Source organism: Rhinolophus ferrumequinum, chromosome 16 (genome assembly GCF_004115265.2).
Source record: "Rhinolophus ferrumequinum isolate MPI-CBG mRhiFer1 chromosome 16, mRhiFer1_v1.p, whole genome shotgun sequence".
Taxonomy (NCBI): Eukaryota; Metazoa; Chordata; class Mammalia; order Chiroptera; family Rhinolophidae; genus Rhinolophus; species Rhinolophus ferrumequinum.
The window spans coordinates 63,076,488-63,103,519 of NC_046299.1; the positions used below are offsets into that span (position 1 = coordinate 63,076,488).

Genomic DNA, 27,032 nt, shown 5'->3' on the forward strand with positions numbered 1-27,032 from the left:
AGAGGAACTTCAGGACAGACACCAGCTGCGGAGGGAGGCCCAGGTGGCTCAGAGAGAAAAGGAAGGAGCGGGTAATTGTCCCCCTTGAGCACAGAGAGATGGAGCTGACAGCACATGGATTTGCATAAATCCCACTGCAGCGACTCTGACAGCCGCTGGGTGCTCCTCAGAGAGCTTCCTCGGGCTTCTGAAGGCCCCACGGCATTCCAGCCTTGGGGACTTCCAAACCTGACAGAAACAGAGGTCACTCAGTAACCCCTGTTTTGCAAAGAAGGAGTCAGGCATCATGCTTTCAGAGCAAATTTAATAAAGAATGCAAAATGTTCCCAGTGGGCTACTCGGATCCCACGTGCCATCTGTTTTGGTAGCCAAGGGACTGTCCCCTCTGATCCTCGCCAGGCCCTGTACAGTCACAACAGCATCCAGATCCTGTGGGGCCTCAGGCTCCCAGCAGCCCCTCACCCCACGGGGTGTCAGGACCCCTCTCTCCAGCTGGCTCTGGAGCAGCTGGCACCACTGAGGCCCAGGTCCAAGCTGCAAGGACTTCTGGCTCCTCCAGAGGCCGGAGGCCCTCTCTGCCGATGGCGGGGGATAGGGTAGGGACCAGCAGGAGTGGGGGACAGCAGCACAGCAAAGTGAGCTCCTTCACTGTGGGGCTCCAGCACCTTTTGCCCCAACAGTCAGGTTTCCCAAGGTTGAAAAAAACTCCTCCATTTCCTTCTGCAGCAGCTGGTTCCTCTTCTCCGCGTCTTCCCGTGCCCTCTCCGAATTCCTCAGCTTTATTTCCAGCATTGTATACTTTTTCTTTTCCTGGTCCAATTCTTCCTCTAACCATGACATTCGTTTCCTCAGGTCGGCAGAACCTTCTTCGAGTCTTTAAAATCAAAAAGAAAGATATGTTTTAGTGTTTGGCTCTCTGGGCCTGCCAAGCGAGCTCCAGTTTTGGCAGCCACGTGCCTACTGCACCTAATGGGGGGAAGGATCTGGTCAGGCTGGACCTGGAGGGGCAGGACATGTGGGGGCTCAGGCTTGGCACGGGGCGAGGCTGCACAGGCCCCCTCTGCTCCTCCCCAGATCCTAGATACTTCAGCCATGCAGGACCTGCCTCAGCCTGTGATCCAGAAATGCCAGTGTGAGGATTTGGGCCTCTGGCCCTCGAGGCTGGGGGTCTCCCTGAGTTATCACTAAAACGTAAAGCCACTTACCTCTGGCACAGCCAGCTGTCCTGCAGAGGGATGGCTGCCCCGCTGGCGGGAACAGGAAATTGTCCCTTCACCTGTGCTGTGCCATGAGGCCACTTGACCTCTGGCTGCCCTCCTGCTGCCCCTCCCGTTCCCCAGCCAGACACAACAACTTGCACTTGTCACTTCCGTCCCTACTCATCCTTCACGCCCCAGCTCAATGTCTCCTTCTCTGAAGCTTGTCTTGATCCTGCCCAGCAGGTCATACTGCTCCTTCGGCCACCGCAGAGCCACACCATGTACTCCTGTGGAGGTGGACACTGCACTGTATAGAAGTTGGCACATCCGTCTTTTCAACCAGATGACCAGGTCCTGTAAGGCCCGAGGGACACTGAGCCCAGCCCCTGGGCACAGGCCTGGCTACTTACAAGGCATATGATTATGGACAGGACACAAACTTCCCTGAGCCCTGGTGTCCTCTTCTGAAAAATGCAGGGACAGTCTCCCCCAAGCACTATAGCTGCAATGGACAGAGACCACATGTGCACAGCATAATGCCTGGTATGTGGTGTACATGGAACGAGTATGAATTCCCTCCCCAGCCAGGGCCAGGCCAGGCCTCCATCTTACTCACTGAACGCAGGAAACGTCCCTTCCCCCCAGCCTTCCGTCTGGGGAGCACAGGCATGGGGTCAGAAAGAAGGCCCCCATGGCCCCTCACTGCTCTGCTCCTCCCACACCCCGGCTGCTCTCCAGCTCAGGGCCTGAGGCCCGGCTTCCTCTCCATGCCACTCCTTGAGGGACCTCGTCCCGTCTCCTCGCAGAACATTCTATGTGCTGACAACCCTCAATCTGCATCTCCCTCCAACCCACTCAGAAACGGAAGAAGCACCTCCGACTTCACAGGTACACAGCTGAGCCCCTAACTCTTCTCCCCTCAACCCCTCCTCCCGCTGCCCCAGTCTCCTCTCAGCGAACACCTTCTTCCATGGGCTAGGCCACAACAAAAATGTCCCTTATGTCAGTTCTTTCTCTTACCCCCATATCTAATCACTTAGCAAAACCTTCAGAATCTGGCTCTTCTCCCCGTCTCGCCTGCTGCCCCTTAGGCCCACGGCCCCCAGTCTGGCCGAGACCCCCGCGGTCTCCTAACTGGTCAGGCTGCCCTCAGCACAGCAGCCGGGGGCCGTCAGTGATCAAAGTGCTGAAGGCCTCCAGACTTCGAGTCTCACTGGGCATGACATCCAGAGCGCGCTCTGCCCCAAAGGCCCCGCCCTGTGCCCCCCCCCGCGCCCCCCTCCGCGCCCACTCAGCTCCGGCCCCTCGCCCCTCGCCCCTCCCACCGCAGCCCCTCCCACCGCAGCCCCTGGCCTGGGCTCTGGCTCTGCCCTCGGCCTCTCCCCTACACCAGTGCCCTCCAGCCCTCTACCCCATGCTCGCCTTCCGTTTCATTGCTCTCCCTCTTTAGCTAACCTTACAAATCACGTTTGAAAATCTATCTCCTTCATGGTCTCTGTGCGCCCCCCACCACCAATGAGAGCAGAGATTTTGATCAGTTTCCGTCATAGCTGTGTCCCCAGCAGCTAGCACAGTGTCTGGCATATCACAGACACTCAGTGTGCTCCCTTTGGGGGACTGTAGGAATCAGGGAGCAGGGGAAACAGCAGAAAGTTGGCCTACCTGCCCCTTCAGGCCAAACCTAGTGCTGACTCCACATGTGCAGACATACTCCCCAAGGCCACTGGATGGGGCCCCATTCCTTTCTGTGCTCAGAGACCGTCCTCACTCTAGACCACGGCTCCAACCAGGACGATGGCTGGTACCGCTCCGCCAGGGAGGGGACTTCAGGGGCTGCTGCTGCTGTCCCTTTGCCTCTGGGGGACTTACCTTACCTCCACCCCACTAAGCAGGAGGTGATGAGACCAGTGACGGTTTCCTGAGCACTCTGGATGTGCAGGCTCTGTGCTGTGCCCTGCCACCCATCGTGTCACTTAATCCTCATGACAAATGTGTGAGGTCACCCAGCCCAGAGAGCCTGCCGGGATGGACACTCAGCCAATACACACTGGGGTCAGAGAGCCTGCCTGGGACACTGTCAGTGCTTGAGGGGCAGGGACTCGAGCCCAGGCAGTCGGACCCAGAACCCACCATGAAACAACACTGCATTTCCCAAGCCTGAGAAAACCAAGCCTCTAAGAAGGTGAAAGATGACAAGTTCAAGGGCAAGATTGATTGTGTGACCTCCTGCGAGGCTGTGTGAGGCCGGCTCCACACAGTAACACTGCCCGTGCATTCTGCAGCTTGGGTCTGGGCACTCATCTCCAGCGGTAATCACCTACCTCTGTACCTGTCAGGTGCTCCCACGGGTCCCCCGCCTGGTAAACCAGTGCTTACATTTATGGGGTTTCCCCACAACTTTGCTCCTCACACGTGTCCTTCCTCCTCCTCGCTCAGCTGGATCCCACGGGCCCTTCAAGTCCTGCTTAGACGTTGCTTGCTGTGACCCTCTCTGATCTCCCTCATGTCAGGGGCCTCTGCCCTGAAAGCCCTTCTCCCGTCATCCACCCGCCAAAGACACAGCACCGACACACCCCTGACACATGCCCAGGACATGGCTACCAGCAGAACAAAGGGACAGACTCCACCGTTGCAGCTCCCGGGGTAAATCCCAGGCTCAGAAGGAGGAGCAGGAATCCCTTCTGCATCCACAGTCTCTGGTGGAGAAAGGACGCCCTCAGAACCTTCTAGCAGGTGGGAACTGAGTTCAGAGGTCAGACAGCTGGGCAAGATGGACGAAGGAGTCTGGGATGCTGACGGAAGCACTGAGCACAGGCCCTGCTGGTGACCTTAGCTGGAGAACCTGGCCTCTCAGAGCTGGAAACAGCCCCTTCACAGGGAGGCTGGGACAACTGAACTCGGGCCAACTGAGCAAGCTCGCAAGCCTTGGAAAGGGGCAGGAAGCGTCCTCCTGTGACCAGGGCAGGTGGGAGGGATTGGCTCACAGGGCCAGCTCCCTCCTCAGAGGAAACTGGAGTCCAGTCTGGGAAGGACTCCTCAATCCCCGACAAGCCAGCCAGGCCGGCCAGGGCCTGCATTACCTGTGGACACATCCCCGGGCCCAGAGCACACCTCGGGGGGCCTGCCTCCTCCCTGACTGAGGGCCACACAAGGACCGCCAATCACAGCCCCTCCATGGAAGGTGCTCTGAGCAGCTCAGGCCGAGGTTCTGACTCATTCCTTCAGTGGTTACTCATGGCGCTCTGACTGCTGCTCTGGCTTTCCCAGACACACGACCCCCACCCCTCCATCCCCAGCCTGTCCTGGGGGCATCTCCTGGGGTTGACTGCCCAGGGCCAGTGCCTGGTGAGCTGCTGGCCACGAGGGCTCTGTCAGGCCAGGGGAGACTGGCCTTGCGCTGGCCCAGCTGCTGTAGCCCTTTACCTTTTCACGCTTATCTCGTACTCAGTCCTCTGACGGCACAACTCTGCCCTGAGCTCCGTGACCAGGCCCTGGAGAGCCTCCGAGCGGTTGGCATGGTCCTGGGCCAGGCTGCCGGGGTCGCTGGGCTCGCTGCTACTGAGGCAGGTGCCCACCTCATCCAGGCTGCGGCTCAGGTCTGGGAATCTGTGGTCGTCGCTGCTGCTGGGGAAGGGAGACGGCTCCAGGCCCTCCTCCACGTGCAGGGAGCTGCAAACGGAGGAGTCGCTGGCCCGGCAGGCTGTGCAGCTGCTGAGGGAGCCCCCGGCGGAGGCGTCGCAGGACGAGGCCCCAGACCACGCCATGCTGGCCACGCTGGGAGTGCTGGGGAGGAGGCTGAGCGGGGGCACGTTGTCGTAGGTGGAGAGTCTCTGTGAGGATCCCGAGTCCTTGAGCCGGTCTCCTGGTGAGGCCCGGTGGTGGCCACGCAGGGACGACAGCCCGTTCATGAGCCAGTTCCCGCCGGAGGAGATGATGGGCACCTCCAGGGACGAGCTGCCCACCTTCAGGCTCCCTGACCGGGACCCCGACTGCCGGAAGGAGGACTTCCAGTTGGGCAAAGTCTGTATCCTCTTCCCAGGGCTGGTGGTGGCAGGGCCGCATCGGCTCTCCGGGCCCAGGGCAGAGTTTCTAGAGAGTGCTGCCACGGTGGCCCCATCCAGAGACGAGGTCCTGTGTGAGGGCAGGCTGGGGGCACCAGGGCTGCTGGGATCTGCCTGACTGTCGCTTGCGACCCCTGCAGAGCCCCATCCCACTGTGCAAGGTGTGACCCCTTGCGGGGAGGTTGGTCCTTCCGTGGCCCTCGCAGTGAAGAGCTGGCTGTGTTTGCGGATCAGGACAGTCATTAGATGCTGGACAAGGGAAGTTCCTGGCAAGAAGACAGACAGAGAAAGGCCTGGCTGTGAATGTCTCCAGACCAGGCAGGGGGCACTGCAGCTTGGACCCAGGATGCCTGGCTCTGCCTGCTGCCCAGCACCAGGCTGCCCTTCAAGAGAGGACTCAACAAGAGCTTGCCATCAGCCACGCTGGAGGAAAGGACGGCCACTACACCCCCAAAATCCAGGCACAGACAGAAGGATTCTGCCCCTTCCTCGGACAGACAGACATGGGGCCTGGAGCACAGAGGAGGCCCCCTCCATGCAACTGGGTGGGGAGGAAGCAGGCACGATGCCACTAGGGCTGCAGGGTGAGCGAGGGGCGGGCTGTGACTGGAAACCAGCCCCTGGGTGTCAGAGCCCTCTCGGCTGCCCCAGGTCACTCCCCTGTGCCTGCGTGTCCATGCTTCAGGGGCACAGGGCTGAGCCAGGGCATAGAGATGTCTTACAGGTGCATGAGGGCACACACACCCCTACACACAGTCACACACACACAATTCCATGCACACAGTCCCCTTCTCAGGCCGTGGCTGCTGAGGTGCAGCCTCTGGTTATCTGTGGAGCACCCGGTTTTTCAGGTTGTGGGGTGGGGGTGGTGTCAGCAGCAAATGGGGCAGTGGAGGGACCACGGTGTCTGTCATCTGCTCCGTTCCCTCCTGTTACATCAACCAAACAAAGACCAGAGAGCCGGGAGGTTTTCGGGTGATAAGGAAGGTGGAGTGCTTGGGTGGACCCTCCCACTGCAGGTACCTAAGAATCCTGGAAAAAATCAAGTAAGGAATCCTTAAGCCAGAAAATTGGGTGAAGCAGGAAGTCCACAAAGTCGCTGGGGTGAGCTTCCACCTTTGTGCGTTTGTGCAACCTGGCAGGCAGAAGCTTGGGGGCCTGGGGTGCGAGACCCAGCCAGGAAGGCAAAGGGGGGCAGGGGACCTGAGCAGGAGTGCCACCCCCAGGGGCCACGCCTGCAGCTTGGGGGGCCAGAATAGCTCCACAGCCCACCCGTATGCCCCCACATCTCTCCCAGGTCACGCTCAGCAAGGAATGGCAGCTCTGCCCTTAGCTGGCCTGGCGCCAGGGGCAGTGAGCTCCAGGTGGCATTTGTACTGCGTGGGTTCTGCTCAGCCTCTGCTCTCCTCAGCCAGGACTGGCTGTGGGTTTCCTGTCTGTGAGCGGCAAGGCTCACGCTAGCCCCTGCAGGTCTTCCATGGGTTTCCAAGAACAGGCTCCCCTTTCTAGGCCAGCTTGCACGTGGACCCTTTGGCAAGTCTGGCTGACACCTTGCCTCTCCTGGCCTCAGGTCCCTCATTTGGGAAATAGGTCAGTAACTGCAGCCTGTGAAGATTAAAATGAGGTGACACAAGTAAAGCTCTTAGTAGAGGCCCTGGCATATGGAAAGCAGCTGATATTGCTGCTATTTGTATTATTATTATTATTATTATTGAGGAGAAATTCCCCAGTGTTTGCAGAGCTCTGACATCCAGAAGCAGCCTGTGACAATTACTTAATTGAAAATTAAGTAAAGCAAAAACATCTGTGTGTATTCAAGGGCAAGGGCACTCAGCTTCTCCACCCTCAGCCTCTCCTGCCATTCTAAGTGCACCAACAACCTACTGTTGCCATCCACAGGGCAAAGCTCCTTTGGCCTTTATAGCTGGAACCTCTGGGGAAGGGGAGTTGGAGGGGGTGGTGAGGAGGTCCCCGGGGATGGAGCCACCCCTCCTGCTGGCCTGGCACAATGGTTCTGACAACTTGCCCAGGATCAAGGTGAGCCCATCCCAGAGGCACCCAGCACGCCACGCACGCCCCATTACCTTCCATCATGGTCACTGGGTCTTCCATTTGTGGCCGAAGTATATTAGGTCCAAAAACAGTTGCCAGGTTCTGGACGCTCATCTTGTTGACGTTTGAGTGGGACTGAACTTCATCCAGAAACCTGCCAAGTAAGGAAGAGGCAGTTGGCGGAGAAGCAAATCCTGATGCCAGCTCCGCTAGGAGCTGCCTGGTGCCCACGCCCAGCCACGCCCACACATTCCCACAGCTGCTGGGCACAGCTACCACTGCCAGCTCCAAGAGCACAGAGCTTCCCTTGGGGTCCAGGAGGGTCCAGCAGAAGCAAAGGCCAGTGGGACACGGGCCAGTTGTCAGCGTGGAAAGAGGACACATGACTGTCTCGCCGCAGTGGGGCAAATGTCCAGCAAGGCCCAGAGACCCCAGCATGGACTGGGTGAGGGCTGCCCTGCACGCCTTTCTCAGCGCCTGAGCAGAGGTCATGGTCAGGAGGCAGACCCCTGGGGGCGGGGACGGTGAGAGGCACTCGGAGAAGGCAGAAAGGACAGCAGTGTGTCACTTTCCTTCTGGAATGATCCACAGGGGACCTGAACGCCGCCTGCTGACAGTGACGGCAAGCTTTGTGCTCCCAGCAACTGTGTTCTTATATATTCCCTGTTGGCTGATTGACACTCGGGGAGCAGTCAATCGGGGAGAATGAGCCAGCCTCACCACCCCCGACCCCCACCACTTACTTGCAGATATATCTGAGCAGGTTGTAATTAGCCAGGGGAAGGCTGCTCACTTGTTTAGCCAACTCCAGAGTTCCCTTGGTATTGAAAGAGAAAGACAGCATTTCAGAGGCCAGCAACTGGCCCTTCTCTCACTGAGGAAGGGGTGGGGGGAGATGAGCAGGGGGCAAGTGGACTGGGGGTTGGGGTGGGGGTGGCCGGCACCAGAGGCCAGATCTCCAGCCACCCATGCAGCCTCCCCAGGTGACCAGAGGGCACCACCACCTCCATCTCCAGGGGCAGCCAGGCCAGTGACCTCCTGGGCCGGTAGATTTACTTTGGGGGACTGTTGTGAGTGTGTGCCTGTGCAGGGCCACAGCGGAATGTCAGGGCCAGCTCAGCTCACTTATCTCTTGAGACACAAATATTTGCCAGATAAAGACCCCGCATCTCCCACATGGCTACAGGGAGGGCACACAGGCCTCCCCCAGCCAGGCACCTGTGGGGGTGGGGGGGGAGCCTCTGTCCTGTCTCAAATTCTTTGGGGAGGAGGCAGGATATAAACAGATGCAAGGTCTGGTTGTTTCTGAACCGGGTGCAGCCTGGGTAGGCTGAAGTAGGTGTAGGAGCAGGTGTTGGAGTAGGAGTGCCTGCTGTGGGGTGTACTTGGGGCATGCCCGGAACACGGCCTGCTTTGGGAGCTTCCTGCCCCTCCCAGAGACCAGCCCCTCACACGGGGGGGGGGTTGGGGGAAGGCCATACACAGAGGGAATGCTCCAGCCCCCCACCCCACAGGGCAGGGTGCTCAACGCTGCACCCCCCCCACACACACACTCCGAGCAGCCTGCAGGCAAGGATCTACGTGCCATGAAAAATGGTGCAAGTCAGAGTTTTATGTCCTGATTCCATAGCCCAACCTCCCAGGCCGGGTCCCCATGAGCCACTAACCTCCCCCTCGTCCTTGGTGAGCAGCTGGGCGCAGCTGAGGAAGTCCTCATACCTGGCGAAGGGGACCACAGGCTCAGGAAGCTCCCGCAGGTAGAGCTTCAGCAGGGAGGCCACCGTGTGCACATCTGTGGTGCTGCAGGGGGGGGGAGGGTAATACATGTGAGGGGTGACTGCCAGCGACTGCAGGAGTGACCAGCACCCCAACGCCCCCAGGGCAGCCTCTGCTCTCACGCCCTTACACATAGTGTGTGTGTGCACGTGCACAAGAAAGACACGCAGAGGGGTGGGCACTGCATCTGCATCCACTGCCCTGGTCAAGGAAAGGCCCAGGCTGCTTCCAGGAACCACGCACAGGGGCCCAAGTCAGGCTGCAGGGTACTGCTGGAGCTCTAGTTCAGAGACAACCCGCAGCCCAGGCCCCTGCTTAGAACCCCTGCACCTCAGGTCTGGGTCCATCCTCAGGACTGGTAGTGTCTCCCTCATGGAGAGTCTGCTGCAGAAGCCCCAGGGCCCTGCAGCTGCTCTGGGTGGGAAGACTCACACACGGCCCCAGGCTGGCTCACAGAGAAAGGGTCCTGGGACAGCTGGCCAGGGAACTGGTGGCAGTGAACGGTCCCCTTCTGTGGGCCTCATGGCCACCCCAGTGTCCTCTGCATGGTGACATGGGAGCTGCAAAACTCCTGAGGGGTGGGGGGCTGGAGAGCCAGGGACACAGCTGTCCTAGCCCAAGCCCCAGCTTGCCCCACCCCTCCCTTGCACTCTGATGGAAGGGGAGGGCCCATATCAAAGCATACAGAGGCCACCAGGGGCAGGGCAGGGCAGAGGCCAGACCCTTTCCCCTGGCCTCTGGGTCCCCGTCACACAATGGACACCCAAGCTCTGTGATCCTCACCCCATTCCCAGAGCCCCGGCGCCCCAGAACCTCATGTCTCCCTGCACCCCAGCGCTCCAGTGTCCCGGCGCCCCAGCGCCCCAGCACCCCAGCGCCCCAGCACCCTATGCATCCCTCCCAGGCCTCAGTGTCCTGCTCCCAGCTCAGAGCTGCCCAGGCTGACGTGGGCTCCAGGTGGGCTCTAGGATCAGGCTCTGGACTTCAGTCTTGGCACCTTGTCCAAGCTTGCCCGCCAGGCCAGGACTGAGCCATGCTGGTTCCCTGTGTGCACTTGTTTGCTAGGTGTCCAGGCCCCGAGGGCAGTACCTTGTCTGTTTTGTTCATGGCCACACCCCTATGCCTCGGGGTGCTCTCACTCAGGAATCAGTGAAGTAAGTTGAGTGAAGTAACAAAGGGCTGTTGCAAGAGTCAACAGAGCCAGCTCTGGCTCAGAGGACATCCTCCCGGGTGGGAGAGCTGCTGGGAGAGCTGCTACAGGCCCAGGGGCCAGGGTGTGGGGAGGGATGGGTATGAGACAGCTCTGGTGACTGACACTTCCAGGCCGGGCGCTCGATGCAGGAGGTGGACTAGGACCCTGGCTGGAGTTCTTTGTAGTGCACAGTGTGTCTGCACCCAGGGAGTAAGACTACCCTGGAATGCCTCTGCCCGCAGGCAGGTGAGGGGAGCAGCCCCAGGAACCCTCTGTCAGGGGATGAATGAGGAGAGGAGCCTTAGGACCCTTGTGTCAGGGCCCGAGGACCACCACGGAGATGGTGGAAAGTGGGAAAGAATGGTGTCAGATGCCCCAGAGAGCATCCAGGGCCAACGTCAAGGGCGGGTTTGCAGGAATCACAGGAGCCCTCGCCAAGCACAACCTGGGCCACACAGGCATAGGATGGAGGAGGAACGGCTGGCAGCGGCTCAGAACGGATCACATGCTCAGAGTAGCGAGACGGAGCTTCATGAGGCTCCAAACAAAGGGACACCTGTGCCCTCCTGGGGAGGATGGTGGTCAGTCCCAGGCTCCACATCGAAAGACAGGAACTGACACTCTCCTGGCTACGTGATGGGTTTGGGCAGAAGCTGAAGGGACTGAAGGTGTTCTGCCCCAGAAGAGACCTGGCAAGGCCCGTGCTGCGGGTAGAAACCCGTGAGCCTCTCCTGGGGCAAAGGGGCCTCATCTGTGAGGCTCCATGGAGGTGAGGGTAGGCTTGATGCAGAAAGAACTTTCTCTGTAAAACTGCCCCAAATGGGTAGGGTCCTGTCAAAGAGAAGAAGCCCTCAAACTGCCCCACCTCCCTGTTCTTAGACCCTGAGCTCTCAGTGACGTTGACTCACCCTGAGGATGGAGCTCAGAACCTGGTAAGCCCCAGTGATGGGTTAGCACGGGCCCTGGCCCAGGGCAGGTGGAGGAGACTCTCCCCATCCCAAAACCTGAGAGGCTGTGGGGCCACGGCTACTGCTCCATCCTGGTCACCCCGAGGAAGCAGAGCCCAGAAACGGATCCTGCAGAGGGCCTGGAGTCCTGAATGGAGCAGTAGAGGTTCTTTTCTCCTGCCTGGGTAGAGTTTAGGGGCATCTGCAGTGGAAAGAGCGTCCATGGATGTGGCTGGCCTTATCTGTGGCAGGATCCACCCCTGACACGTAGAGCTGCTGGGCACCCTGAGTGAGGCCCATTGGGCAGGGGGCTAGTTGAGCACACACGCACCAGTGTGAGGAACAAGCCTGCCCACCATCCTGCAGCCAGGGTTCCCGGGTGCCGGCCCATTCCTGCCACTGGAGCTGGCACCTTGGGAGGAGCCCCAGCAAGGGGACGATGCGCAGGTGGCCCCATCTCACACCTCCCCCACGAGCTCACCTGTCAAACAGTGGCTTCTCCCCACAGTCAAAGGAGTCCTGCAGGCCCCTCACCAGGTTGGCCTGGCCCGGCATGCGGAAGAGGCCCTCCTCGGTGAGCCCGCGCTCCCGGATGAAATCCACACACTGCTCCACCAGCAGGGGGGCCAGGCGGGGGCCATACTTCCGCTCATGATGGACTGTGTCCTCCAGGCGCTGCCCAAAGATCCCTGGGCACAGAAAGATCCCTGGTCACATCCTCAGCTATCCAGCTCAGCAGTGGGGGTGGGCGCTTGGGACAACAGAGGGCGGGGGTGCACTCAGGGCCAAAGGTAGCTGCTCTTGAGGGAGCAACCAGAAACTAGGAGGGCACACTGCGGGTGGCTGGACCCTGGGCCACCTGGGACAGAGAGCAGGACGGCGCAGCGGACAGGCGGCCTGCCCAGTCCCGTAGAGCTTGTCCAATCCTGAGGAACCTTTAAAGGGCCGTCAGGGAAAGTGCACTGTGCATTTTATTGATTGGTTTATTTATGCAACACTGACCTCCAAAGAGGAGTGGCTTCCATTTAAAAACTCAGGACAATGTCCACCAAAAGACAGGCTCTAGAATGCTCTTAGCAGCACTACTTGCAATCCCTGCAACTGGGACACCCCCCAATGCCCATCAGCAGAACGAGCAGATACACCTGGTCTGCTCACACAGCGGAACACCGGACGGCAATGAGAAGAGACGGGGCACCGCTCATGCCAAGAGACAGATGACTTGTTCATGTGAAAACATAGTCAGGACTCAAAATCACGGAGCACCAAGGAAACACAAATCAAAACCACAGTGACATACCACCTCACACCTATAAGGATGGTTACTATTAACAACAACAACAACAAAAAAAAAAAAAACAAAAACAGAATATAACAAATGTTGACAAGGAGGTGGAGATGGGAACCCTTGTGCACTGTTGGTGAGAATATAAAACGGTTCAGCCACTGTGGAAACAATATGAAGTTTTCTCAAAAAAATTAAAACAGAATTACCATATGACCCAGCAAATCCACTTCTAGATATATACCCAAAAGAGCTGAAAGCAGACTTGAACATATATTTATACACCCGTGATTATAGCAGCATCCTTCATAATAGCCAAAGGTGGAAACAACCCAAATGTCCACTGATGTATGACTGGATACACAAAACGTAATGTATACACACGATGGAGTATTATTCAGCCTTAAAATGGAAGGGAATTCTGACACAGGCTACAACATGGATGGTCCTTGAGGACATTATACCAAGTGAAATAATCCAGTCACAAAAAGACAAATATTGCATGATTCCACTGATATAGGTACTTAGAATAATCAAAATCATAGAGACAGAAAGTAGAATGGTGGTTGCCATGGGCTGGAGGGCAGGAGGTGGGGAGTTCATGTTTAATGGGGACAGAGTTTCAGTTTTACAAGATGGAACGAATTCTGGAGATGAATGGTGACGACAGTTGCACATTACGAATATACTGAATGCCCCTGAGCTGTATACTTAATAATGGTTAACATGGTACATTTTATGTTAGCTCTATTTTACCAACTTTTTTTTTAATTTAAGAAGAAAACAACACATTCAAAAACAAACAAAAGACAATGCAGAAGCCTGACCCTGAGCACACACTTCACGATTCCATTTATGTAAAATGCAAAAGCAGGTCAGGACATGGTTACCTCCATGGGTCAGTGCCCAGAGGAGCCTGAGGCGCTTCTGGGGTGCTGGTTATGCTCTGATTCTGGACCTTGGCACTATGTACCCAGTTGTATTCACTTTGAGAAAAATCATTAAACGACACTTGTGTACATTTTTCGGTATGCTACGTTTGCAAAAAAAAAAAAATCGGGAAGCAAAATATCCAAAACATTTAGTACGGGACAAGAAAGCAAATGAGGGCTACAGGGAAAGAAGAACTTTTGACTGAGAAAAGCTGTGACAACTAAATGTATGACGGGGCTGAGGTTCCTGGCAGCTCAGGCAGAGTGGAAGGAGATGAGATCCACAAAGTTCTCTACCTCGCAATGCGAGTAACCGGAGAAACAGCCTTCTCCAGCCCTAAGCTCTGCGAGGACTCTGACACGTCCGTCATCCAAGAGGCAGAGTCCCCCCCTGCAGGGCGGCTTTAGGAGTGTGCCAGGGGCATGATGCCACAGTTCCATTCTGTCCAGGTAGGTCTGTGGTCCCTGAGGGACACGGCCCTGGCAGGTGGTTTCCCAGCACGTGGATGGTGAGCCAGCAGGTAAGAGTTTCAGTCTTTCCCATGGCACTGAGTACTGGCAGGAATCAGGGAGCCTACTTGGCTCCCCACGTGCAATGGCTATTTTGAAATAAGATACATCAGTCCCTAAGGTATCAGTAAATGTTCCTTCTCACCCTGCTTGACCCAAAGCTAGAATACCCCAAACCTGGGGGATGAAAACATGCCCTTCTAGAAAACATGCTCACTTAGAGTGCACCCAGCAATGCCATCAGGTTTAGGAAGAATGTGTGTGTGTGTGTATGTGTGCACGTGTATGTGGGTTTGTGTGTGCATATGTGCATTTGTGTGTGCATGGATATGTGTGTGGGGCATGTGTATGCACATGTGTGTATGCAGAAAGTGTGCTGCTAAAATAGCTAACACATGGCTCATGTGTTACCAGGTGCTGTCCTAAGCACTTTACACACATCAATTCATTTAATCCTCCCAAGCTTAACAACTTAGGGACTATTACTGTTATCACCATCATCCTGATATTTCAGATGAATAAACTGAGAGGCAGAGGGATTTAAGGACCTGCCCAAGTTCACTCAGCGTGTGGCAGGGTGCAGGTTCCACCCCGGCCGCCTGGTTTCAGCTCCACAGTGCTGTTTCCCAGGACACTGGTGCAAGGATCCCTGTGTGATGCTCCCTCCCACCGGCCCAGCTTCCTGTGTGTCTCCTGTCTTATCTCACCAGCAGTTCCCAAAGTCGTGGTCACTGGGCACAGGCAGAGGTAAGTAGAGACTACAATACGGACAAGAAAGGAATAGCTGTCTGACCCCTGGGATTTGGTGGGAGCACCCAGCCGCCCCGTCCCTCGGGGTAGGGCCAGAGGGGCAGAGGGCCAGTCAACAGCCCTGAGCAGAGGGGCTGATGTGGCCACAGACCTGCATGGTGGCTGCCAGGGCAGCTCTGACAAGAACCCTGCCTGAGGAGTCCCCAGGGCCACCACTGAGTGGCCTGGACTGGTCCTGGGCACATAGAGCCACAGTTCCCTCTCACTTCACGCAGGGCTCAACACCTATGTTCAACAATGGGTCACGTGGGTCCAAGACACTCTTGTTTAGCGAGGATGGTATTTGAAAGATTTTAAAATTAGCTATTTAAAAATCAAGAGATTTCATATAAAAATCTGGATTTTTCAAGCTTAAAAGACCTTCAGATCTGGTGGCACCAGGTCCTAATTCCCAAACAGCAACACTGCTGGAGTTCAGTGACATCTGTGCCCTTGCATAGTCCACACACTTGCTCATCCTCCAGTTCCTACCACACCCAGCGCACACTTCCCTCATGTGGCTTTGTCAGGTGTTCAGCTTTTCTGCTTTGACCTGAAGGGCACAGACGTCCTTCAAGGGCACTGGGCTCAGGACAAACCAGGAGAGGTGTCCCGGCGCACAGAAAGTAGAAATGGGAAGTCATGCTGTCATGACCAGGGGCACCTGCTAGGAACCCTCAATGAGCAGGCAGAGGACATACAGGGGGTCCCATAAGCAAGGGGGTCTCCGAGATAGGGAGAGAGGGAGCCTCGCATCTTCCACATCCACCTCCCAGCTCAGGCACACATCCCTCTCAGCTCCGTTTTGCCCACCACCTGAGCATCCTGGATAGGTCTGCTTTCCTGCTGCCCGGCCACTGCACAGAGCACAGGTCACTCTACTTGGAAGCCTCTTCCCCTTCAGCCTGTGCAAGGGCCTTATTAGCCCCTGGAAACAGCTCAGATGTCCCCTCCTATGTGAGCTGCCCCCGATCCTCCTGTCAGCACAACCCTGCTCTCACTCTCCCAGGCCCTCTATCTCAGCTGGTATGAAGGCAGTCACCTCTGCCCGGTATCTGGCCAGGGGCCACCGGCCTCTCCCCAGGCCGAGCCAATGCTGAGCTTGGAGCAGAAGTGGAGGAGCACTGAATGAAGGAGGAACACGTGGTCCAGGCTGTCTGCGGTCCCATTACTGCACTCAGCTCCCCACCCTCAGCTCACAGGTGACTGAGGCACAGTCAGGAGAGAGATACTGAGGAAAAGAATTCTAAAATTCTCTCTAGACAGACACAGATCTTGGGTAATTCCATCTAGCCTCTGCTTGGCGCCAGCCTTTCCTGCTCTCCTGTCTCCTATCCCCAAGACATCTGTCCTGTCTGTCTGTCCCTCCGCTCTTCCATCACTCCCACACGTGGGCCCAGCCCTGCTCTAGATATTAGAGTCTTGGAGCTGCCCAGAGGGCTAGAAACATGTAAATCCTGCCAGGGCTTCTCTGCTGGAAACCTTTGTTGCCTCCCACCCCACCCCAACCCCCAACCCCCAGGGTAAAGTCCCAACTTGGCAAGCAGGCCAGGCGCTGTTCCCCACCCCACCTCCTCCACCAGCCTCTGGATGCAGAGCCTGGGCCAGGCACAGCACGGCTGCCTCAGGGCAAGCCCCACAGCTCACAGGTGCTGAGTCTCTGCTGGAGCCCCTCCAAACCTCAGCACAACTAACGTCTCCCCCAGGAAGCCTCTTGAGCACTTTCCCCACCACCCCTAAAAAGGACTGTGAGAGCCAGGAAAGGGAGGTACCCAGGAACCCTGAGCTCGGAGGGGGGAGGGGGCCTGGCACATGAGGAGAGGCCCAAAGGCAGACCCGGGTGGGGTATGACACGGACCCCGGGGGTAGGAGGGTGGGCATGAGGAAGCAGCTTGAAAAGGCTGGAAGAAGACCCCATAAGCTCGAGGCTCTGGGAAACGAGGAACCTCCCCCAGGGCCCTCCAAGGGCTGAGCCTAGCCAGTCCCAGGCTGGGGGTGGGCGTGGGGACACAGGCAGCAGATGATGGTCAAAGCCAAAGGCCATAAAGACAAAGATCCCAAGCCCACATCTACATTGATCTAGGTGCCCATCCTGGCTAAGTCGTTGAGGAGCAGAGTGACCCCCTTTCCTGGGCTTCAGTTTTTCCATCCATAACACGGGAATGATCACACCTGTCTTGAGGGGCTGCCCCGAGGCCCTGCCCTCCCACCCCCACCACCAGGCCACAGAATTGAGCCCACATTCCCAGCAAGGCCACGTGGAGCCTTGCACGAGACCCTGTGCAGGCTTCCTGGGCAAGCTGCCCCACTTGCCACCCACTGAGGGGAAATGCCTTGGGGAGCCCCAGGGGAAAGCCCCATTCCAGCTCAGCCTTGCAGGCTTCCTTCCCAACCACTCTCCTACTGGAGGCACCCTGTGCTCTGCTACAGGGCCTGGCTTCCCTTGCCCAGGGGCCTGGCCCGCCACCCCCTGTGCCAGGGTCTCTTTGATAGAGCCTGGTAGGGCCTGAAACAGCCACTCTGAACTCTCTCAGCCCTCTTGGCACATCTCGGAGGGGAAGCCTTGCCAAGAACCAGTTCCAGTAGGTTTGTCAGATCCCTGGAAACCCAGCCAGCGTGCAGGTTCCTCGAGGTCCCGGCCCACGCTCTTCACAAAGCACCGGCTCTGCCATTGGAGAGGAAACTGGCAGCAGCTGGTTTTCCTCTGGATGAACCTGCAGACGGGCTCAGAACTGGGCCAGGCCTCCTCCCAGGCCAGCTGCTCTCTGGCAAAGACTGGCTCTCACTCCCTTCTCCCCGGAATCCCATACAGGAGCAGGAAGCCTACAGGCTGAATTCCTGTCCCTGTGACCTCACCCTCTCTGAGCCTCCCAGTTCACTGCCACTTCACAGGGCTGTGAGCAGCCATGGGAGCGTCCACCACACCAGGCATGCTGAAGCTGGGCTCTGCCTGCCAATCCCATCCCCAGGGCCCCAGCAGTAAAGGGAGACAGCTGGGATTCCATTCCCTCTTAGAGCTGATCCCCTGAGCAGGGCTCTCTCAGGCCTGCTCTAAAGACACTAGGGTTCTCTCCAGTGGCAAGGGACCGAGGAAGCCACAGTCAGAGAACAGACACAATGAGGAAAATAATTCTAAAATTCTCTCCAGAGCTCCACAAACTTTGGGTAATCCCTTCTTGCTCTCATCTCTCCTTCCCGGGAAATGTGCCATTCTCCTGCATCCACCCGAGTTCGTAAAAGCACCCTTCCATCACTCCAGCACTTGTGTCCATGTGCCAGGTTGGTTCTAGGTGCTGGGGAACATTAGAGCTGTTCTGAGGGCTGTAAAAATCCAAAGCCCACCGTTTAGTGGCTCCCAGTTGAAAACCCTTCCCTGCCTCCCCCTGCCCACCCAGGTCTCGCCAACCAACAGGCTGAATGAAGCCGGCAGGAGAGAGAAAACTGTGAAAGGTATCCTGCTTTGTGGGGGGAATCCTGCTCAGGGCAAGCCCCAGGGCAGAGGTAATCCCGCCAGCGCTCCCGGTGGGGACCAGCTCCACGCCCTGCACAGTGGCCTGCATGAGGCCCGGGAACGTGAGCCCTGGGCTTGGGGTCGGTAGCCCAGGGCGCGCAACCCGCTTGGTCCCCTCAGTGTGTGTGTTGGAGGTGGCGTATTTGCAAGCCCTCGCGCCAGCCATCCCTGCCTCAGCTTCCTCATCTCCGCACGCCGGACGCCCACCCCGGGAGGAGGCGCCCAGCCTCGGCCTCTGCCCGGGGATACGCGCGCACCCCGCTCCCCCAGGGCGACACAGGGTCTGGCGCTGGCACCCCACATTCCCCCGGCTCCCCGCCGGGCCCCACGACGCGCGTGCGCAGCCATCCCCTCGCTCGTCATTCCAGTCCCGGGTTCGAGAACACTCCGGGTCCCCGACGCCACTTCCTCGGCGGGACGCCCGCACCCGGTCCCGCCCTACCTGGGCCGGCGGGCGCGCAGCAGGCGGGCAGGCGGCAGGGCGGCCGCGGGCAGGCGCGGCACCCGGAGAAGGCCCGCGCGGCCGGCATCAGGCCCATGGCGGCCCGGGCGCGGCGGCGCGGCGGCGGCAGGAATGCCCGGCACGCGCACAGGTAGCGGCTTGCCCGCCGCCCGCCCGCCCGCCCCGGGCCCGGACCCTGAAGGGAGGGAGGAAGGGCCCGGGATTTGCGAGTGCCTGGAATGCCACTCCTGAAGCTGAAACCGTGGAGGACCTGCGGTCTCAAACATATGCTCCCCCCTTTCCCTAATACCCCATGTTATTACGCACCCTAGGAATACTACCGAGTCCCATTGATGGTCCCTCCCTCCTTGCCAAGGACTGGCTTTAGGAGATCTCATTCCCCGTAGACCGAGAGGCAGGTGTTCCAGAAGGGGCAATGGAGGCTCAAGTAGGTCTACCAAGTAACTAGGTCTGCCTCACCTCGCCAGAAGAGTGCTGAGCCCAGATCTAAGGATAGGTTGCTGGCTTTAGAGCTGGCCCTCAGCGCCCCAGGCCTGGGGCCAGTGCCCCAACACCACGGAAAGGTGCTTAGGACTTAACATAAGGTATCTTGTGCAGCCCTGAGAGGTAAGTATTAATGTCCCCATTTTGTAGACAACGCAGCTGAAGCTCAGAGAGGTTGTGTGATTTTCCTAAGATCACACAGCTAGTAAGTGACAGATCCTCAATTCACATTTCAATGATCTTTCTGCAAAGCCTATGATCTTCCCAGGGCAGGATTCTGTCCCAGTGAAAAGAGCCCACAATTCCATACTTCCAAAGTGTGAAGACGAGGACGGGTACATAGACTCAGGCATGCATCAGAAGGGCAGGTGGAAAGAGAAGCGAAACTGGGCGCTGTGCAACACCAGACAGGAAGGATAGAGGTCACAGGGACCTAGGGGCACAATTCTGCAAGGGAGGAGTTTAGGGGCACTCTGGGGCTGGAAGGGTTGGGGGGCTCATGTGAGAGCTGAGTGTGCAGGGCCAGGTCACGCTGCTTGCTCTTATTAAGCAGGGCCTGGGCGAGGGTGAGGCAAGCAAGCCACTCACCACAGGAGCAAACTTTAAGAGGGTGCCAAAAACTTCAGTAATCGAGATCAATATTTTCTTGCGATATTTTTTAAAAATACAAATTAATGCAAAAAATCCATGATGAACAAAACATCAAAATTTTAAATAGACAGGATCTGACCCTGCATCTGCACAGACTTTGTGAGTGCCTCACTCTAATCCCACCCACAGACCCTGTCGTTATTTAACATTTTGATATTTTGTTCATCATGGATGTGGTAGGCTGAGTAAGGGCTCCCCAAAGATGCCCATGTCCTAATCCCCAGAACCTGTGACTATGTTACCTACCTCGTAAAAGGGACTTTGTAGGCATGATTAAATTAAAGATGGAAAGATTTTTCTGGATTATCCAAGTGGGCTTTATAAGAGGCAGGCAGAGGGAAATTTGACTGTACTGTTGATCTTTGACACAGTTTGAACTGCTTGAGTCCACTTATACATGGATTTTCCTCAATAAATACTGTGTGTTTTCCTTACGATTTGCTTAATAACATTTTCTTTTCTCTAGAGTGCTTTATGATAAGAATACAGTATATAATACATATGACATACAAAATATGTGTTAATCGACTGTTTATGTCATCGGTAAGGCTTCTGGTCAACAGTAGCCTAATAGTAATCAAGTTCTGGGGGAGTTAAAAGTTACACATGGATTTTGGATTATATGGGGATCGGTGTCCCTAACCCCCATGTTGTTCAAGGTTCAACTGTACAAGAGGAGACAATATAAGGAGGGAAGCAGAGATGGGAATGAGGCCACAGCCAAGGAGTGTGGGCAGCCTCCGGAAGGTGGCAGAGGCAGGGCACAGGCGCTCCCGTGGAGCCTCAGAAGGAACCAGTGTGCCCACACCTTGATTTTAGCTTCCTGAGACTCAGTTCTGACTTCTGACCAGAACATGAGAGAATAAATTTGTGCTGTTTTATGGCGCTAAATTTGTGGCAATTTGTTAGAGCAGCAATAAGAAACTAACACAACACAGTGGATTTAACACAGGGGGGGCATTAATTTGCATTTTAAAAACTACTACAATAAAATGTTTATCTTGATTCCTGAGTTTTTGGTGCCCCCTTAAATTTTGTGCCCTGGACTAATGCGGCTCCCTAGTCCTGATCCTGACACTTGTGTGGGGAGCAGGCTGAAGTCCTCCCAAACCCTGGGTGTGTACGTGGGGTGGGGGGGTCTCGGTATTCTCCCTTCCCAGGGTTCAGGTAAATATGAAGGTGGGAAGGGGAGTTCCTGGTGTGTGTTGGGGGTGGGAAGGCAGGTTTGCAGGCCACAAGCCCAGGAATGCCCTGCCCTAAAACCTTCCAATGTGTCCCCTGCCAGGGACACATTGGGTCTGAGTAGCTCTATCTCAGGTTCAGCGAAGGCACCGACTCAGGCGGTAGAACTCTCCCAGGTGGGCTCCTGTGCTGACTTGCTTTCTCTTCTCCAGCCTCAGTTTCCTTACCTGCTGGTCTCTATGGAATCCCTTCTACCCTCCACCTGGAAACATCCCCAGCCCCCACTCCACACCCCCCACAAGGTGGGATGGAAGTTTGCAGCTCCTTCCCATTTAGAAGACTCTGGACTGTGACATGTTCTGCCATAATGAATGCCAGGTTACAACCTGGCCCGGACAACACCCATCCCACCTTGGGGATTGTTTTTAGCCATGGGGCTTGTTGGGAGGCGGTGTGCAGAGGTCGTCATGAAATTGCCTTCTTGAGGCAGAGCCAGGGAGCTGAAAGGCTGAGGATCTGTTCTCTCAAACAAGTACCTGGTGACAGGGGACCTCTTCAGCTGGGGTGCCCCTTATTTCTGAGCCGTGTGTCCTATAGGACCTGGGTCCAAAACCTCAGGGACTGCCTGTGTCCTCAGTCATGACTGCCTGTCCACGAGCACCATCCCCCAGCAAGACAGCTCAGGCACTCTGAAGCCCACCTGGCGAGAGAGAATCCAGGGATGGGCTCATGCTGGTGGTGGGCTGCCTCCTCCCAGCCCTGTGGCGGCGTGCTGTTAGGCAAGTTGCTCGACCTCTCTGGGCCTCTCTGACCCCTTCTACAACATAATTTTGATACAACTCCTGGCAAGAGTAGCATATGGCAAGTATTATATCTCTCCCTTTTTCCTCAGCCAGATGTAGAGAACCAAGGCTGCCTGGAAAAATCTGAGGGCCAGAGAACTGGACCATAGGACACCGGGAGGTCTCCTGGCATCCTATCCCACAGACTGGTCATCCAGCACTGGGGCTCTAAGCTCCATCAGACCTAGGTTAGAATGTCGGCTTCCTGCCTCCTTTGTGACCTGGACAGATCACCTGAGCCTCCCTGCTGCTCAGTGTCCTCACCTGTAAGGGGATTATAACAGGACTTGTTTTATCAGCTGTTGTGAAGGTCAGTTGAGATGCAGAGCTCAGCACGGGGACACACTGAATAAACGTTAGCTGTTCTGGCGAGTGGCTACCTCTGCCCACCTTCGCCCTGTGGCTGGGTTGCCAGGGCCTCGTGTGGCGTCACTGGCACACACTCTGCACTGGCCTCATCTTCGCAGCGACTGTGAGGAGCTCTTTTCTGCTCTGTGAACTGAGCTCTCCTTAGCAGAGCTGAAGCCCTGCAGGCCACGCTGACAGGGCACTCCCATCACACGTGCTGGGAGGGCAGGAGGGTATAAGGGTCCAGCAAAGCTGGTAAAAAGCAGCTGAAGTTACTGTCCTGAGTTGCCCAGAAAGCTCTGGTGAGCAGCCCCTGTAAATCACTCTCACTGACTTGCCAGGCTCTCCCAAGATACGGCAGCTGTTCCTCCGCCTCTGTTCTCCTGGGGAACAGTCCCAGGATCCCTGGCCGTCCTGTCAGTGGGGACTGTGGCGGGGGGTTTCCCTCTGCCTTGGGGATCCAAGCTCACAGACTCCTGGGACAGTGCAGGGAAGGACGTCCAGAGACCTGGACCATAGGACACCGGGAGGTCTCCTGTGAGCCAATTCCTATGCCCAGGAGAGGCCCTATCTGCCCTTTATGAGCCTGGGGCCTCGACAGGTCCAAGGCCTGCAGGTAGCTCCTCATCAGGGCGTACTAGAATGGGCTGAGGGCACCAGAATCAGACTCAAATGCCCCTTCTCCTGGCTTAGTGACCCAGGTCAGCAACAGTCCTTTCTCTCCTTTTTTGAAAGGACTACCAGGAAAGGCCCAGGCCCCCTGGCCTGCTGGGTCACATTCAGGGGTACTGGAAAGAAGACTCTTCTTGAATGTCCCAGAAGAGCTGGGCTATAGTGAAGCAGCATTGGAGAGAAGTGGCCCACTAGGACCTCAGGCTCCACCATTGCCAGCCTGGGCTGGGGCCAGTGACCTTGCATTCTGAACATGATTGTGCCTTGAGGGCTTCCGTTTACAGATGCCACTCCAGCAAATAAAGATGGCTACCAGCTGGATTAACAAGGTTGCTTTGTGTCCCTCCTAGTTGTCTTGAAGCTGAGTCTCCATGTCAAGTGTCCTGCCCTGTGGCCTCTGGGAGCTGCATTTGTCCCTCCTTCACACTCCCCTCCCAAGATTTCTGAAGAACCCGAGGGCAGGAGAACTGGTCAGAGGAAAGTGTCTCCAAGGGCCTGTAGCAGCCACACAGCTGGGCTCGGGCAGCGGGGCTCTGATGGCCACTGCAGGCCTGCTGCCTGGCCCCTCGTGCCCCTCCCCAGCACACAGCAGTCCCTCTGGGCAGGGACACCGTTCCCAGGCCGGGCTCCCTGCTCCCGGACTGTCACATCATGCTGCTGCCTGTAAGGCTGGACAAACAGCTTCTGGGCTTTGCCTGACCCGTAGGTGGGACTTACCATGCTACTGGTTATTAAGCGCTAATTCTGGCCCCCCAGACTCCTGCATCCAGCTGCCCACTCAGTATCTCTGCGGACTTAATAACTAATAGACATTTCAAACTCAAACGTGTTCCAACAAAGCTATGGTCTTGCCGCGACCTCCCAAACCTGCTCCACGCTGAGTCTTCCCCACTTAGTTCATGACAACTCTGTCCTTCGGGTCCTTGGAGTCCATGTTCACTGCCCCCTTTCCCTCACACCATCACCCAGACCTTGTGGGTCCTGTTTTGAAAACAGATCTGGAATCCGATCATTTCACCACTCCCCACCATATGAAAGCGGCTGTCTCTTGCCTGGATTCCTACGTCTGAGTCTCTGAGCTTTCCCCTGTCCCTCTGGTCAGCAGTCAGAGTGCTCCTTTGAAACTGTGTCAAATCACGTCAGTCCGCAGCTCAAAGCCTGCCAGTGCTCCCTTCCCCATTGCACTTAGGAGTAAAAGCTGGTACTGAGACCTGTGCTCACTCTGTCTCTTCTCACACTTCAATGCAACCAGCTTTGCTAAGCACCCTCCTAACATGGGCCCACGAGGCCTCAGTCACCAGGCCCCGTCCCCTCTGGCCGGGCCCCTCACTCCCTCCTGCCCACCTGCCTTGGCGCTGGTTCAAGACCACATCAGATGTTTGCTGCTTTTGCCTGAGCGGCTGCCTCGGTCTGGCACACTTCCAGAATCATCTTCCAAAACCCCTTTCTTGCCTTATTCAAGAATTTGTTTGAATATCACTTTCATCAGGCCCGCCGTCACCACTGTATTTAAAACTGCCCTATTTTTTTCCTTTCAATAGAACTCATCACCTTCTAAAACAGTAGCACTCAAAATGTGGGTCCCATACCAGCAGTACTTAGAAACACAAATTCTAGGGCTCCACCCAAGTGAGTTGGAAACTCTGTGGGTGGAGCCAGCAGTCTATTTTTACAAGCCTTCCTCTGGGTGATTCTGATGCTAGCAAACGTTTCAGAACCACTGCTCTATGCCTCATGATGTACTTTCCTTGTTATTGCCTGTCTTGGGTAGCAGCATGAAAGCTTTGTCTGATCTCTTTTCTTCCCTGCCTGTCTCCTGCTTGTACATGGCAGATGCTAGTTGAATAAATAAGGACTATCTAGTACTAACCTGCTGACTATTTTGCACCCGTTTTCTCTTTTAATTTTCATGACAATCCTGCAAAGGTGTTCTTATTCTTGTTTTGCAAACTAGGACACAGACAGGACAAATGGCATGTCTAGGGTCACAGAACAAGCAAGGGAAAGAACCAGATTACACCCAGACCACACCCTGATACTGAAACCTGTGCTCACTCTGCCTCTTCTCACACTTCAATGCAACCGGCTTTGCTAAGCACCCTCCTATGCACATAAGACCCACCTTCGAGGGCTTGCAGGTCTCTTCAGGTAACCAGGCAAGAACTCACCCATGCAAGCCGGGCAGCCCTGGGTACCTGTGACTCCCCTCTATCCCCTCTCACAGAGAGCTGGCTAGGAGGTGCTGCCTGACAGGGCCTCCCGGGACCTTGTTTCTGGAGCTGGGCACGAACTCCAGAGATCCACTGGGGAGTGCTGTCTTGTTCACAATATCAAGTCTTCAGATCCATGAACCTGCGATGTCTTTCCATTTATTTAGGTCTTCTTTAATCTCTTTCAGCAATTTTTGTCACTTTCAGAGTATCAGTTTTGTATTTTTTTATTAAATTTATTCCTAACTTATTCTTTTGGATGTTACAGTAAATGAAGTTTTCTTGATTTTATTTCCAGTTTGCTCATTGCTACTGTATTGAAATGCAATTGATTAGTGTATCTGGACCTTGTATCCTGCAATCTTGCTGAATTTTTTAAAGTTCTAATAGTTTCCAAACAGCTTTCTTAAGATTTTTCCGTATACAAGATCATGTCATCTATGAAAAAAAGATACTTTTACTTCTTTCCAATCTGGATGAATTTTACTTGAATTTCTTGACTAATTGCTCTGACTATGAGCAGTTAGTACAATGCTGAATTAGAAATGGTGAAGGTGAGAATCCTTGTCTTGTTCCTGATCTTAGAGGAAAAGCATCCAATCTTTCTCCATTAAGTATGATGTTATCTGTGGGGTTTTTGTACACGCCCTTTAGCAGGAAGTTCCTTTCTATCCCTAAAACCATTGAGTGTTCTTATCGTGAAAGGCTGCTGAATTGCTTCAAATACTTTTTCTGAGTCTACTGAGATGATCATGTGGCTTTTGTCTTTTATTCTATTGATGGATTACATTAATTGATTTTCAGATGTTAAACCATCCTTGCATTCCTGGGACAAATCTCATTTGAACATGGTGTATAATCCTTTCAGATATTGCTGGATTCAATTTATTAGTATTTTATTGAGCATTTTTGCATCTATATCCATGATAGATACTGATGCTCCAGCAATTCTCCTCTCCCTCTCGTGCACCACTGGTCTTTTGCATTGCTGTTTTGTCTCTCAACTTAAAAGAAATAAATGAATAAATAAAACCCTCTACCTGACTTCTCCCCCCAGCTACTGTCCCATTTCTCTCTTTCCCTTACAGCAAGCTCCTTGAGAGAATTGGCTATGTTCACACTCCAATTCCCCTCCTCTTATCCTCTCTCGTACCCACAATTTTCAGCCTCTATCCCCAGTTCTCCACCAAACCACCTTGTCCACGTCACCAATGAAATGTGCCCAATGTCTGTTCTCTTCTGATCGATGTATCAGCAGTGCATGCTGCAGTTGACCCCTGCTCCTTTTTCCTTAGACACTCTCTTCACTCAGCTCAGGGACCCCACTCGTTCCTGGCTCCTCTCCCCCTCTGGTCCTTCTTCCCAGGCCCTTCTGCTGGCTCCTCCTCTGCTCCCTGACTTTTTACTGGGGAGTAGCTCAAGACTCAGCCCTGGTTCTGTTCTCCCTACACTTTCTTGCTGGTGTCTCATCCAGCCTTATGGCTTCAAACCCCAAATATGTGTTGATGGCCCCCACATTCTTTCTCCAACCCAGTCATCTCTCTTAATCTCTAGACTTAAATGTCTAACTGCCTGCTTGACATCCAAACTTGAACCTCTTTCTCATACATATCTCAGACTAAGCCTCAAAGTGAACTCTCGATATTCTTTCCAAACAAATATACTTCCTGTGGTCTTTCTCATCTCAGTTAATAGCTAACCCATCCTTCCAGTTGCTTTAATCAAAACATTTTGGAATTATCCCTGACTTCTCTTATTCTCTTACACCTGTCTTCCATTCCAGCAGGGAAATACTACTGGATCTACCTTCAAAATACATCAAAAATTCAATTATTTCTCATCACCAACACCATCATGGGCCAAGCCACCATCATCTCTCACCTGCATGATTGTGTAATAAGCACCCAACTGGTCTCCCTGTTTCGTC

At 55.4% G+C, this 27,032-nt stretch overlaps 1 protein-coding gene across 6 annotated transcripts in view; it reads right to left on the reverse strand.

The window, feature by feature from the left end:
* Positions 1-287: 287 nt before the first annotated feature.
* Positions 288-27,032, reverse strand: part of ARHGAP22 (Rho GTPase activating protein 22) — a 207,607-nt gene continuing 180,862 nt past the window's right edge. For 5 of the 6 annotated variants that reach the window (XM_033129704.1, XM_033129700.1, XM_033129703.1 and 2 more), the window contains 6 exons: positions 11,709-11,916; positions 8,980-9,112; positions 8,056-8,129; positions 7,345-7,466; positions 4,623-5,526; positions 288-874 (listed from right to left, as the gene is read on the reverse strand). In XM_033129704.1, the coding sequence (XP_032985595.1) occupies positions 646-874; positions 4,623-5,526; positions 7,345-7,466; positions 8,056-8,129; positions 8,980-9,112; positions 11,709-11,916 (1,670 nt within the window). In that variant the 3' untranslated portion in view covers positions 288-645. The remainder of the gene's footprint in view (positions 875-4,622; positions 5,527-7,344; positions 7,467-8,055; positions 8,130-8,979; positions 9,113-11,708; positions 11,917-27,032) is intronic. The other variant, XM_033129702.1, reaches the window with a different exon arrangement.